This window comes from Astatotilapia calliptera, chromosome 3 (assembly GCF_900246225.1).
Source record: "Astatotilapia calliptera chromosome 3, fAstCal1.2, whole genome shotgun sequence".
NCBI lineage: Eukaryota > Metazoa > Chordata > Actinopteri > Cichliformes > Cichlidae > Astatotilapia > Astatotilapia calliptera.
Genome location: NC_039304.1, coordinates 4,023,078 through 4,037,790, shown reverse-complemented (window position 1 = coordinate 4,037,790; position 14,713 = coordinate 4,023,078). Strand labels below are relative to the sequence as shown.

General features: G+C 41.8%; 2 protein-coding genes across 4 annotated transcripts in view; both read right to left on the bottom strand.

Moving 5' to 3' along the window:
* Positions 1 to 152: 152 nt before the first annotated feature.
* On the bottom strand, positions 153 to 10,056 carry ndufs2 (NADH:ubiquinone oxidoreductase core subunit S2). The gene is made up of 14 exons (XM_026160235.1): positions 9,907 to 10,056; positions 7,047 to 7,150; positions 6,449 to 6,639; positions 6,174 to 6,294; positions 4,537 to 4,649; positions 3,457 to 3,531; positions 3,216 to 3,293; positions 3,005 to 3,090; positions 2,576 to 2,695; positions 1,599 to 1,728; positions 1,207 to 1,302; positions 943 to 1,026; positions 473 to 530; positions 153 to 380 (listed from the first exon to the last, which is right to left on the bottom strand). Exons 1-14 carry the CDS (start codon positions 10,011 to 10,013, stop codon positions 343 to 345), a joined length of 1,401 nt encoding a protein of 466 aa, XP_026016020.1. The 5' UTR covers positions 10,014 to 10,056; the 3' UTR covers positions 153 to 342.
* A 1,055-nt stretch (positions 10,057 to 11,111) lies between these two features.
* The window catches only part of kirrel1a (kirre like nephrin family adhesion molecule 1a), a 32,543-nt gene continuing 28,941 nt past the window's right edge, over positions 11,112 to 14,713 (bottom strand). For all 3 annotated transcript variants that reach the window (XM_026160198.1, XM_026160219.1, XM_026160210.1), the window contains exon 15: positions 11,112 to 13,675. In XM_026160198.1, the coding sequence (XP_026015983.1) occupies positions 13,013 to 13,675 (663 nt within the window). In that variant the 3' untranslated portion in view covers positions 11,112 to 13,012. The remainder of the gene's footprint in view (positions 13,676 to 14,713) is intronic.

Genomic DNA, 14,713 nt, shown 5'->3' with positions numbered 1-14,713 from the left:
ACTCAGGCGTCGGTGTCTGCTGTCATCTTTAATACTTTATTTGTTTTCAGGCGGCACAAGAGCGTGGAAAGAAAAAAAGAAAGAGGGTGTTTTAGACTTTACGAAGCCTTAAGATGTCAACTTATCGCAGTGGGACAAAGAAAACAGATGCGTTTACTGTTCAGACATAAAATATTTATTAGGTTGATTTGGGCATTGTACATGAATGGTGATAAACGAAGCCGCCTGTCAAAAAGCTCACTACAGTGAAAAGAGAACAGGAAGAAAGCCCGTCTGACAAGATAGTGGTGTGACAGAGAGAGAGAGTCCTCGCTGGGGAAGCGACACATTAAGAGTATCGCTTTAACGGTCCACCTCTCCAAACACTATGTCCTGCGTACCTGCAAGAAGATAACACTCGATGTGAAGCAGCTCCGTTTGCACGCTCGCTTCTGCATGTCTGCAAGTATTTAAGTTATTGTGACATTCTCACCAATGATGGCCACCACATCTGCCAACATGTGTCCTTTGGCCATTTTATCCAGACCGGCCTAGAAAGAAGCAAACATGAAGTAACATTTAGAGCAAGTGAAGCTTCCAGTATGCACGAGAGCACAAAAGTTGTCTTAATTCATGAGATTATAGCCTCGAGTTATCACAGTAACGACTCAATTAGTTTGTTTATGCAACTTCAAACACATTTTTAGCCTTGTAAACCCAAATTCTAATGACGACGTTCAACTGCATTAGCTCGTTTAACCATGAGCTAAGACGAACAGGAAGGAAGCCGAGGAGAGCTTTGGACAAAAAAAAACAAAAAAAAAAAACTGCTCCGTAACGCTTAATAAAATATAGTTAATGAAGTCAAAGTAGCCTAGAGGACAAGCCGTTAAATGAGCTGAATAATTGATGGTGGGAGTATTTAATATTTCACAGTGTCGTGTGAAATTTTTAAGTACGCACCAAGTGAGCGAATCCAGGGGCTTTGATCTTGCAGCGATAGGGTCTGCTGGAGCCGTCTGAAACCATATATACACCAAACTCTCCCTGCAAGCCACACACACGCACACACAGACACACACACACACACACACACACACACACACACACTCCAATAAGCATATTACACCACAACAAAGTCCCATCTAATTAAGACTCAAAAAGCCTTAGTCGTACACTTTGATGACTGCACAATTTGTCCTTATACTCTACACTGAGTGCTCTCACCTTAGGTGCCTCTACAGCTGTGTATGTGGCCCCTGGGGGGACCTGGTAGCCCTCTGTGTACAGTTTAAAGTGGTGAATCAGAGACTCCATGGACATCTAGCAAAATAACACAAAGTTTGTGGGGGGAAAAAAGCATAAAAAGAAAAGAGCATCAGTGTATATTGAGGGAATGTTAACATTACAACAGTGAGGGGAAGTACAGGTGGTTTCCAGCCTTAAGTGCAGCCAAATTTAATTGAGTTTTACAATAAAACTGTCCTAACTCTGAAAAAGGACGAGTGAACACAAATTAACAAGAAATTGAAATAACACACGAGTGATGAAATACAGAGAAGAACGTAAATAGCCTGCAGGCTGCACAGCAAAAGAGGAAACCTCTCTACTCAACACACCTTCATCTCAGACCTCTTAGGCGGAGCCACTTTGGCATCATCCACCTTTATCTCGCCCTCTGGCATCTTGTTCATCGCCTGGTGCATGATCCTCAGGGACTGCCTCATCTCCTCCACTCTGCACAGATACCTGAGCCGCACACATACACACACAAGTAGCAGTAAACCACAGGACTGATGTTGCTCTACGCCACTACACGATATACACCTCAAACACTCTGCAGAGAAGGTGGAAGGCAGACGTTAGCAGCTCAGTCTGGCATCATCATGCTCAGAGTGCATTACACAACTACAGTACTACGGCATAGTATAGTACAGGAAATCGACCTGAAGGAGAAAAAAATCGTTCCCAGGGCCATTTTGACTGATTAAAACAGAAGTGGATGTGTTCCACTCATGCCAGTGAGACTGGTGAACCACAATGTGCTTTGTACGCAGCCACATGTTTAGTCACTCCAAGAGGGTGATCAGAAAATAGGTCAAACTCTGTGGACAAACGAGGTCGCCAACTTCTGCCGTCTGTGAGTGACGGCTCATTCTGATTATTTATGCTGCATTCATGAAAGCCAGGAGCATCAAGCTCTCACCGTGTAGGCACGTAAACCAGGATTCCTTTTAAACACAGTTGGCCAATAATGTCTCTGTGAAGCTTTCTGTTGCTAGGCTGAACGTCTGAGTTTTAAACTGGGTGACATATTTACTGCTAAATTTACATTGTGTTGCTTTGATCAGAAACAGAGATATGCGCCATGGCAGCTGCCGAGTGGTAAGACCTGGTTCTATAGGCAGCCTTTTGTAAAAAAGCAACAGATAAACTCACATAAATCACAAGTATTTCATTTCAAAAAGACTAAACTGCTCAATAATAAGAGACAGTAGAAGAATATATATAATAAAGAGACCAAATATTCTTCTGGTGTGCTCATACCCGGGCTGCTATAGAGAAGACTCGGGCTGTTTGTCTGGAGGAGTCTTACCTGTCATAGCAGTCTCCATTGCTTCCAATCGGAACGTCAAATTCCACTTCATCGTACTTGTCATAGGGCTGAGACTTCCTCAGGTCCCACTTGATTCCAGACCCTCGTAACATGACTCCACTGGTGGTGGGAAAAGCAGAGTGATGCATTTCAAGGTTTACAAACACATGTATTTCTAGCAGCTTCCAGAAGGAGACTATTTAAATGAATTATACAAACTGATTTCATAAGTTTGTGGCAGATTGCACCATTATTAAGACTGAAAACACGCGTTGCCTCTGACACAGCAGTGTCACTTCCCTTTAGGAGGGTTTGTTTATTCATTTAGAATGCATTTATAACAGCTCACTACTGTGCAAGTGAAGCCATCATTGTCATCAGTGTAACTTAATTTTCTAATATGTCAGTGAACTTTCATTTATGGGTTACCTGAAACCATAGTTGAGGGCCTCCTCAGCAGAAACCACTCCGATGTCCACAGTGCGATTCTTCCAGATACGATTGTTGGTCAGCATCTGCATGAAGGAAATCCAACATGAATGTCACTTTAAATTTATTGCATCCACAAGCTCCACACGCCCATCGTGCTTGAGCTCACTGAGAGCTTGTGGAGAACTGAGGAGAACATGGAGTCATTCACCTCTTCAACTTCATCAATCCGAATGGAGAAATTCTTACACCACTCATAGATGTCATCCATCAGGCCAAGAGGCAAATCCTGAAATATATTCAAATGCAACAATATTATACTGATCTTTAGATTGCATCTCTCATCTATCTATCTATATAATCTATATGTATCTATAGATAGATTTTAAAAAGCATGTTTAGAGAAGTGTTGAACTTTCTAGTTATAAAAATGTAATGAATTCTTCTCCTACCTGATGTACGCCACCAGGCCTGACGTATGCAGCGTGCATCCTTGCTCCAGACACTCGTTCATAAAACTCAAACATCTGAGAGGAGACAAGAATTAAAGATTTAAAGAGGAAAGAAAAAGAAAAAAACCCCACACATTTCCATGTACAGTAGTGTCACAGTCTCAGGATTAGTGGCAAAACTCATACGCTGGATTAGACGGCCTATTTTAAAAGAAAAGCTACAATCGTATGTACCAGTCGATCACGGTGATAGGTTATCATTTCACTGATGAATGCTGTTACAATCAAACAACTGAGACTCTCAATGAGTAGACTGAGGCTGGTGCCACTGCAATCAAGTGTCTAGTCAACAGACACTGAATGCAAGACGTTTGAAGTTCAGTGTGAAGTTTCTTGACTTTGATTATTCGGGGTACCATTGTTTTATCAGCATATTAGTACTTTATGCAACAGTGTAGCCGTAGATTTTGGAGGACTGCGTATTCCACCTGTTGTCAGGATTTATGATGATGCAGTTTTCATTTCACTAACACCAAATCCTTTGATGACCACTTACTACTGTGTTTGCTTGACTTGGCTGAACCCCTTAGTGAATCTGTGGGGTATTGTCAAAAAGAAGATAAGTAACACTCTGACCTAAAAACACAGACAACCCGAATCTCACTATCAAAGCAACCCAGAATTAAGTAACATCACCGTGGAGCCACAAACTCCTCATTTCATGCTACGCTGGATGCCGTAAACCAGGATTCTCTTCAGATCATCACATTGTATCGCCAGCAGAAGATTCAGACTCAAGCGGTTGACTCATTTTACAGTCCTGTCATTTTTGGGACACTTTCAGTGACTCAGTGAAAATGTGAAGTCAGACGTGGCCCACATCCTGACTCACACACAGGATATTGTTGAGTAAACACCTGAAGAGCTGAAGGTCACTGTGCCACTAACTGATGAGAACATAGCTACTGTTTATGAATCAAAGATACAGCGATTTTGGGAGCGGGCTTGACTCAACAAAAAAAAACTAGAACAATCCCCAGATTAGAACCACAGTACACCTTGTGATTGTTGTTCCGTTACCTTCTCTCGCTCCTCGAACATCCAAAAGAAGGGAGTCATGGCGCCAATGTCGAGAGCATGTGTGGTGATGGCCATGATGTGGTTCAGGATGCGAGTCAACTCTCCATACAGCACTACAAACGACACAGAACAGAGCTCAACAAACTGGAAACAGGTTCCAGCTGCTCACTGGTGAAGTTTTACTTTACTTTCAGTTCAACATGTTTTGTTAGTGTCCACGTAAAATAAAATAAAATAAAAAAATCTACTTAAACACTTCAATGCTTCTTGAAATTAGATTGGTGATTACTTGGTCAAACAATCAATTCAATCAGATAAAAAAGCCCCAGGAACACTAACTGAGTGCAAGAACAGAGGGCATGTTAGCTCTAGATAGCTCGTATGTCAAGTTAACTCTTCACAAATAGAGCCTAAACATTAAAGGCAGGTACACAACACAACAGTCAACACAGTAGTTGATGCTTTTTGTTGCCAGACACGACTTTAAAGTGATCCTCTTTGAAACAAAACTACGACTCTGATCCTTGGTTCTCACTGTTTCCTGTTGAGGAAGAATCCAAGCAACCACAACTACATTTTCCAATTCTCCACATTGGAAAATGTAGTCTTTTCAGATCTTCAAGTTCATGTACGTTGTGCAATTGTGGCTGCCTGATCTCTACCAGAAACCTCATTTGTTCCGTACAAGGCTAAAGGTGAGAGGCACGTGTCTGTGGCACAGAAACACACTGAGCGTACATCTCCGTGCAGCCTATGCTGTGAACTTTGTAATGGACCAATAGAAGACAGTAGCAGCGCTTATGTTTAGTTAGCGCCCCCTAGTGTGTCATTTTTAACTGCATCTTAAAGCAAAGGGTCAAAAACAAACATACCAGACAAAGAAAACTGCTGTTGGAAACTCAAAAAAATGTAAACGTTTGTTAAATGCTCATGAAATCAAGCTTTAAAAGGGTTTTTTTTTGCCCAGTGAAGGTCTTACACTTCCAGAGAAAACAATGCTGCGCAAGTACCATGAAAGTGCACAACATTAAATTTGATTCATCTTACAGTCATAACAATAATGTAATGCATACTTTATTAATCCCCATAGGGAAATTACTCATCTGCATTTAACCCATTCACTCAGTGAATGGGTACCTCGGGGTAGCCGTTTAGTAGATTCAAACCCCCAACCTTCCAATCATGGGGCGACCACTTTAGGTCACGAGCAGTTGTCTAAGCATTTCACTGCATATCGTACTGTGTATGACTGTGTACGTGACAAATAAAAATTTGAATTTGAATTTACCCACTATCCCTGCCCCTAGCTATATTTATATTTATTTCATTTATAGCATTTTTATTTTTTTCTATTTTCTGACAGACTTAATAGTCTGTCAGAAAATAGAAAGAAAAAAAAAACACAGTTTCCTTCAGCTAAATACACAAACTAAAGATATGTAGATATGAGTACATAAGTGCAAACCACATTGTAATTAAATAAAAAAATTATAATAATATAATAATAATATAATAATATAATAATTTATAAAATGCAAATTTGGCATTAATAGTGGTTAAATAAGACTTCCAGAATAATGTTTTTTTAAATATTTTTTCTTCAGGAGTTTTCATATTTGACCACTCATGCTCAGTACCTCTGATCCACTGTGCACGGGGTGGGGCCTGGATGTTGAGCAGCTTCTCCACAGCCAGAGAGTAGGCTTGCTCATTACACATCATGGAAACATAGTCCAGGCGGTCAAAGTAGGGCAGAGCCTGCAGCAGAACGTGTTTTATTTAAATGAGGATGGTTACAAAAATAATACAAACTGCCCCTACACTTACATGCATACAAAATAATTTAACAGGTATGTAATGGCTGGAAGTTGGCGAGTACAAAGACCACTTAAGTCATCCCATTGTTCAGTACCTGCAGGTATGTCTTATACTCGATTAGCTTTTCTGTGCCACGATGCAGCAGGCCAATGTGTGGGTCACATTTCTTGACAGACTCCCCGCTGAGCTCCAACACAAGACGCAGCACACCGTGAGCTGCAGGATGCTGAGGGCCGAAGTTAATCGTCAGGTTGGACACCTCCTTCTCTGCAGGAGGATCTTTGTCTGAAAAACAAAGAGCACAAAACAGCAAACTAAAGTTCGACCAGTCTGACAGACCAGCACGTTTGTTTTCATCAAACAAATAACCATAATGCGGAACAAGCTGCCCAAACTATGAGCACATCTTAAATCAAGTGCACTGTGGAAATAGAAACGCGTAAGTCAGACACTGAATACCTGCCTCCCATCTTAATGAAGGCTGGCAGACAGAAAACACAGAGGACAAAAATGGAAATAAGTCAAACGTTTTACCGTTCTGTCTCTGCCAAAGGCTGACATGATACATTTAGACTTGGACTGTGTTCAACTCTCCCGCAGTCTTGGCAGCTCATTATTTTCCCTTTCAGTTACAATTAAAAGAAAAAAGTAATATTTGAAACGAGTAGATGTTGGTGAACAGCAGTCTTTACCATTCCACGGGGGCGGTGTCCACTTCTCATTAACAGCAGTGGGGTACATGACTGCACCAGCGAACTGCTCCGTCCACTCCACATCTGGCTGCCATTGTTTCTGCCTGTGAAACACAGCAAGGTTATTTTTAAGGCGATGTAGGTATGAGGCTGGGTGGCGACCTTTATCAGTGCTAACACGATCCTGCAGTACAAAAAGGTGGTGCCTCAGGCTACCTACGCGCTGCTTAAAGCCTTAACCTCATTATCAGATGTTACTTGGAACTGAGCCTGCCAACCTGAGGACTGATCGTTAGAAGTAGCTCATCAAGGAAACATGCAGAGATGGAAAGTTTTCTTCGTGAAAAACAAAATATGTCAATGATTCAGTAGTTTGGAGGGCCACCTTTTGCAGAACTTAGGTCGAGTAATTGTTTTGTGCATCACTTTATCAGTCTCTCGTGTCATTGTGGAGGAATTTTGGCCAAGTTTTTTTTTTTTTACAATGCGGCTTCAGATCATTGAGGTCTGCAGGCTCTCCTAAGATCTCCCGACAATGTTTCAATGAGGTTGAGGTTTGGACTTTGAAACTTTGTAGATTTACTTCTGCGACTGGAACAGCTATCCCTCATTTACTCATTTTAAGTTTTCACTCATCCATTCAGAGTCAGCGGATGCTGAAGAGTGTGCAGATGTCACCAACTTTCTGCAGAGCGAATCTCTACAGACCTCCATACTTCAATGGGCTTCGGATTAGCTAAAGAACAGTGCGTAAAGACCTTCATGGAATCGGTTTTTATCGTCGAGCAGCTGCATTGAGTGGTATAAAACTCTCCATCCCTGGAAACTAGAGCAGTGGAGACGTGTTCTCTGGAGTGACCAATCACACTTCTGTCTGGCAATCTGAAGGATGAGTCTGGGTTTGGTGGTTGACCGGCGAACGGTACTTGTGTGACTGCACTGGATTATGGTGTGGAGTTGTTTTTCAGGAGTTGGGCTCGGCCCTTTAGTTCCAGTGAAAGAAATTCTTAATGTTTCAACATATCAAGACATTTTGGACAATTTCCTGCTCCAAACTTTGTAGGAACAGTTTGGGGATTTCCCCTTCCTGTTCCAACATGATTGTGCACCAATGCACAAAGTAAGGTCCATAAAGACAAGGATGAGTGAGTTTGGTGTGGACGAACTTGACTGGCGTGGATAGAATCCTGACCTCAACCCGAAAGAACATCTTTGGGATGAACTAAAGGAGAGACTGAAACCCAAGCCTTCTCGTTCAACATCAGTGCATGACCTCACAAATGTACTTGTGACAAAATGATCAAAAATTCCCATAAACACACTCTTAAACCTTGCGGAAAGCCTTCCCAGAAGAACTGAACCTGTTACAGCTGAAATTCTGTGCAGACATAATATTAAATCCTATTGATGAATTTCATATGTGTGTGAAGGCAGATAAGTACGTATGGAAACACTCTTATCCCACGCAAAAACAAACACACACTCAAAACTACCACCAGGTTTATGAAATGTGTGCACCGGCCTATTTTGGTCTTGCCATTGTGTGTATGTAAGTAAATCAGAATCACTCTGAACCAGCAGGCTTGTGCACTCTGCATACTGCCAAGGCCCCATGTCTACATAAGGAAATACGCTGAGCTCCAGGTAAAGTGGAAAAAGTGGTAATAATGCAAGAAAGAAGCCTGAAGACACTGAAACAACTGTGTACGAAAAGGAAGCCAGAAAAGGTACAGCCTTCCAAAGACTTTGCATGAGAGCAACAATGCAATGAGAAAAAAACCACAGATCCTCCAGAATATGTGGGACAATGCCAAAACTGTAAGTGATGTCATTCAGCAAATCACTGATTTGTGCGTGAACTTACATACTATTATTAAATGATAATTAAATCTTGTGGGGGGTTTCAGAAGCAACTTTGCAAACTTTTTCTCTGGGAACTGTCATGAATTTAAACACTTAACATGCTAACTCAGGCCTGTACAGTCTAAGATGGAGCTCTTGGGATTTTCCAGTTCCTCTGAGCACTGCACAGCCTGACCGTGGATTGCATTCGTTGGGATTTCCACCCCTGGAAAGAATGTGGCGTTGTATTAACACACACCTGAGTGCTCTAAAACTAGCAAACAGCTAGTTTGGTAACATTTGCGGATCAGTTATTCAAATGCATTTGATTAGCACCATCTGGCTGCTCTGTGCCCTCCTAACTCCTATAGAAGTAGTAAGCATGTACATGTTTTTGACAGCACTGCATGAGTCCTGTAACATACAGCCACGGTAATAAAATAGCACGTATTAATGCTGAATATTACAAATATACAGAGGCATAAATATGTCAGTAACTAGCATTGCATAATGCTAGTTACAGGTTTATATCCCCCTGAATTTGGTTCAGAGACCTTCTGAAGCCCTGAGCTGAGTTAAACATAGCGTACTACACCTCCAAAATCATCCAAATTATCTATTTATTTTCATCCTTGTGCCAAAACCTTTAATTTTCTGTCTATGCGTTAAAACCATTTTGACCTCACTGACCATGAAACACCGATGTAGTAAACACTGACACACGCTGACACCAGATCTCCAGTTAACCCGACAGTGGGAGATGCGGACCTATGCTCTAAACAAGCTGCTGAGGGCACTCGTTATAGCCAAGCAGCCAATAAATATGTTTTTCATTTATTTTCATACTACTAAACTGCACAGGGCGAGCCCTGCGATGTTTTATAGAAGCAAAGCCGGATTATGTAGCGTTTTGCTAGCATGAGCCTCTCGGCATGCACATCTGTGAGGAGCTAAGCGAAGACCGTCATGAGGACAAAGATAACTCGTGGAGTCACGGTTTGTCTTTTTGCTATCATACCTGTTCTGCAGCAGCGCACAGCCAGGGCTCAGCACATTATGGCCTAATAACAATTTTGTTGAAGGACGTCCGAGTTTGCTAAGCGACCTCAACATTGTGGCCGCCATCTTGGCTGTTAGACAACCTCCGGCCAGTGACGTAGAAGAGTTTCCTCTTCTGTAGTCGTGGTGTCGTGTCTGCCACCTATCGGTAAATGTAGTTCAATTCATTGTTTTCTATTTTTATGTCTACGAAGATTTAAAATATATATATATATATATATATATATATATATATATATATATATATATATATATATATATATATATATATATATAATAAAATGAAAGTAACAATTTAATATCATAACTTACATTTTTACATCAATAATTCTCACTGAGGTCTTTTAAGTGGATTTGGCATGTTCTCCCAGGTACTCTGGCTTGCTCTCACTGTCTACAAACATGCAGGTGGTTAATTTGTATTGTATTGTATCTTTATTTTGAACATGTTAAAATAGTACAAAAACAGAAAAACAAGACAAACAAAAAAAGCAAATCAAAAGGAAAACAAAACATTAATAATAATAAATAACTTACATGTTAATAAAGGAACAGGAAGATGCATAAACTTATTTAATCCCAATCCATCATTTAGTTACTAATAGTTATACTAATAGTTAATTGGTTATTCTTAATTTGACCACAGGCATGAATACAAGCTTGAATGGTTGTCTGTCTCTCTGTCCTGGATGGATATTGCACTTATATTATCATACAATGGTGCATCCAGTCAATAATCCATGTGCAGTCTTGGTTGTATTTAAACTTAACTATAATTAGATCCTAATAAATATGGGAAGAATTTGAATGATTACCCCCATGCTGGTAACCTCTAGCAGGTACATTGGATATAAAACAGCAGTGGAAGGTAAAAAGAATCACAGGCTATTGAACTTACTCAATGTTTTTACAAAACCAGCCAAAATTAGGACCCCAAAATTAGATAAAGTATTAAAAGTTTATTATTATTTTTCTAAAACACTTTGTACTGCCATCTATAAACATACTACAGACTTATAATGGACTCTCCAATGAAGAATTGAAGCTCCAGCAGTGCATGTTAAAAAAAATCTCCACCTACTCAAAGATGACAAATGCCACACTTTATAAAAAACAGTGCTTTTATTTATGTAATACTGTGGAAAAATAATTACATACCATTTTTAAAAAATATTGAAGGTAATGAAATTAAAAAATGAGAGTTTGATAACGTTCGTTGTACATCTTTTGAACAGTTTTCTCTGCTACGAAGAACAGTACAATAAGATAAACATTGGATTTTTCTAAATTCAAAGACACAATAATACAGGATACAGTCCTACCAGAGGTATAAAAGTACTGTAACAGGATTGTGAGAGAAATGATATGGACGTATACTTTAAACACACACACACACACACACCCACACACTTTTAGACACAGACATGCACACACGCAAGTGCATACAATAGTGACGCGAGCGCTCCGATTGGGGCGCCGCGTGTTTAAAGTATGCTTCCCGTACACGCGCAGTCATTCACGCATCTATACAAACACGCTGTACAAATCGATGTGCGCGCCTACGCCCACGCACTCCCCCTTGATCCTTCTCTCTCTCGCTCTCTCACACACACACACACACACACACACACACACACACACACACACACACACACACACACACACACACTCGCACGCCCACACGCTCACAGTCATACACTACTACATGTCAATATTGTGGACAAGCCTTCATTAAACCTCTCCTTACACATTCTCCTCTGGCCATTTTTGGCAGACGGACGATGAGGAATGATTCAAAAATGGAAATGTATGACATGTTCCTCTATAAGGCCACTCTAAACCCAACATCTGTGTTTTCTCTCTCCGTCTGCACCAGGCTTGTAGTTCGGAGCTCGGAGATAAAGGCTCCAACCTACAAAAAACTGTCTGGGAATGACTCAAGGCCCCCAAGCCTGGTTTGTAAAGCAACAGCCGCCAATAGTAGGAGCTTCTACTGCATATACATGGTCTAAGGTGAAGAACAACATGAACACTTGGCACTAGGTTTCTTTTATACACTGATACAGCCTTCTGATGTGAAACACAACCTGAATTCAGGCTCTTCTGTTGGCACTCTTGTCTCAGTGGATTTCCCTCAGGCCCGAGCTACGTGCGCTCTCGTTCAAAGTTTTGGTCCGTACGTACACATTACATGTTTTTACACTGACAAAAATAATTCTGTAATGTTAAAAAATAGAATACAAAGCTCTAGTCTTGTGTGCAAATAAAAAGAAGACATAACACAGATATAGATGTCTAAGACGTCTAAGCATGAATACTGTTGATGCAGTGCAAAATGACGACAACCCCCCCGAGCCCCCCCGCCCCTCCCCAGCCCAACAGTCCCCTACCCTGCCTGACAGGCATGACGGCCAAGTGCCACTGTACACAAGGGCGCGCTGGGCTACTATGTATATGTGCTCTATGATCACTGAATAAGTCAACCAGCAAAAAGGAAAGTTAAAATGACGGCCAGGAATGACTTCCACCGGTTGAGGTTTCTTCCGATCAGTTTGTACTATGTTTTTCAGTTTGCTTTTAAGACGCTCTCTCATCATTTTACAACGTCAGTTCACAGCAAAGGCTATGGGCTCCAAAGATCAGCGATCTCTTGTCCTCTCTCGGGTTCTTGCTCTCATTACCCATCTTGATTGTGACTTGCACCGTCCGCTCTTTCAGAGCTCAGATTTACAAACGCATCGGGAGTGAGGGAATTCCAGACTGTGGAATTTCCCTTCCCTGTCTCATTAAGCTCCTTCCTATCCACCCTCTCTTTTGCTCGCTCCTTGCTTGTTTCCCCTACCCCCGTCTCACGGGCATGGTTGTCTGACTTTGTGCCTGTGTGTGTGTGTGTCATGTTTTTTTTGTCTTCTGTAGTTGTGTTTGTGTTTAGTAGGGTGTGTTCATGTTAGTGTGTGATAATGTGTGCATGTCAATTTGTGACTGAGTGTTTTCAGGTGTGACTCTATTTATAAGATGCTTCCTCATGCGCAGCTAAGACTGTGAGGCGGGTATGCATCTCTGTCTCACACGTGAGTCTGCATCCGCTGTGTGTGCCGGCTGTGGGAGTAGTCAGAGTGTTGTGAGGTGTAGGAGAAGCGAGTGGAGCTGCCGTACTTTCCTAGTCCAGTCTCTGATCCCGAGGGAGCTGGGCCTCCTGGGCCAACCCCAACCCCAGGGCTGCCCACCCCAGATCCTACCCCGTACATCTCATAAGACGGGCCGGCTTCCAGAGGAGCCAAGCTGGATGGTGCAAAACCCATTCGGTAGGTCTGGTAGTGCGAGGGGTATCCATAGTTGTCGTAGGCCAGCTGGGAAGTGGAGTCCAAGAGGCTGCAGTCTCCAGGGAATTCACTGGTGGCAGGGGCAGGGTTAGCCGGGGGCTGCTGGCTCTGGCCCCCGCGGGTGAAGGTGTTGAACTGGGCGTAGCTGATGTGGGACAGTCTGGAAGGCGGTCGCGGGTCGTAGCAGGCTTGTGGGCGTCCGGGTGACGTGAGGGGGCCAGGGGGCCCTGGGGCTCCTCCGCTGGCTGTGGCACCTGAGCCACCGGTGCTGCTGCTGATAGATGCAGCTCCCCCTGGTGTTCCCGTGGGGGAGCGGTAGTCAGAGTAGTGCATGGTGGAATGGGAGGCAGGACGGACTTCATCGTGGGTGGAGGCTCGCACATTGTAATAGCCATTGGTGGGGTCCTGAAGAGAGAAACAAGACAGCAGGAAACAAAAGAAAGAATAAGTAAAAAGAGTTCAGAGAGTTTATTTTTAATGATTTTTTAACAATTTAGCAAAGTTCAAAGGTCTCTGTAGTAAATCATGTTCCTTTCTGTTCTCTCAGAGACTTTTCTGTAGTCGTGGAAGGTCAGAGGTCAGGGCTAACCGCAAGTTTTAAGCTGTTTAACATCAAGGTGAAGATTCATTAAAATCGTGCTGTGTGGCCAGTTTGCTCCTTAATCGTGACTCAGCTGCTCGAGTCCTTTGCAGAAATGAGTGCAAATCGATTTCTTGGGAGTCTTCAAAAATGACACTCAAGGCTAAAGCACCCTGCATGATTCGTCTGCAGCACGGCCCTATCAAACCCGACAGCTGAGAGAACCGTGACATCGTGTCACCCTGCTTGTCAGTTTTTACATTTAGACTTTTATTTGCATGCGTAATAATTTTAATGAAAAGCTGGAAATTATGCACATAAAAATGTGTAACCAATATTTAACCAGTGGTCAAAATTATTATAGAAAGGAAGAGGATAGCATGTAAGAGTACACTGAGTATATCTCATTAGTTTCAGTTCAAATATTTGCTAACAGAAACACACGAGTTTCACCGTTTGTTTTATTGTTATGAATTTCACTCAAATATAAAATAACAAGAAAATGCACATTACACTAACGGTGTCCTAAAAAACTGACGATAACTGGGCCATTTAAAAATGAAATATCAATGATTTGTCAAAAATGAACCGATGATAAAACTGCAAATAACTGTATAATTTGTACATTATTCTACAGTTATGTTTACAGACTCTCTCTCACCTCCATGTGCTTATATTTTAAGTTTCATTTGCCAAAAAAGACAACACATAAGAATCATTTTTTTAAAGGTTTAGTAGCTTTAGTGCTATTATCTCTCCACCGTCTATATCTGGATGTTTTTAACTGCTGTTAGCAGCTCACAGAGATATCAACTTTCCAGTGTATATACAGAATTTGGGCTTTTATTTGGCAGGTATTCTTA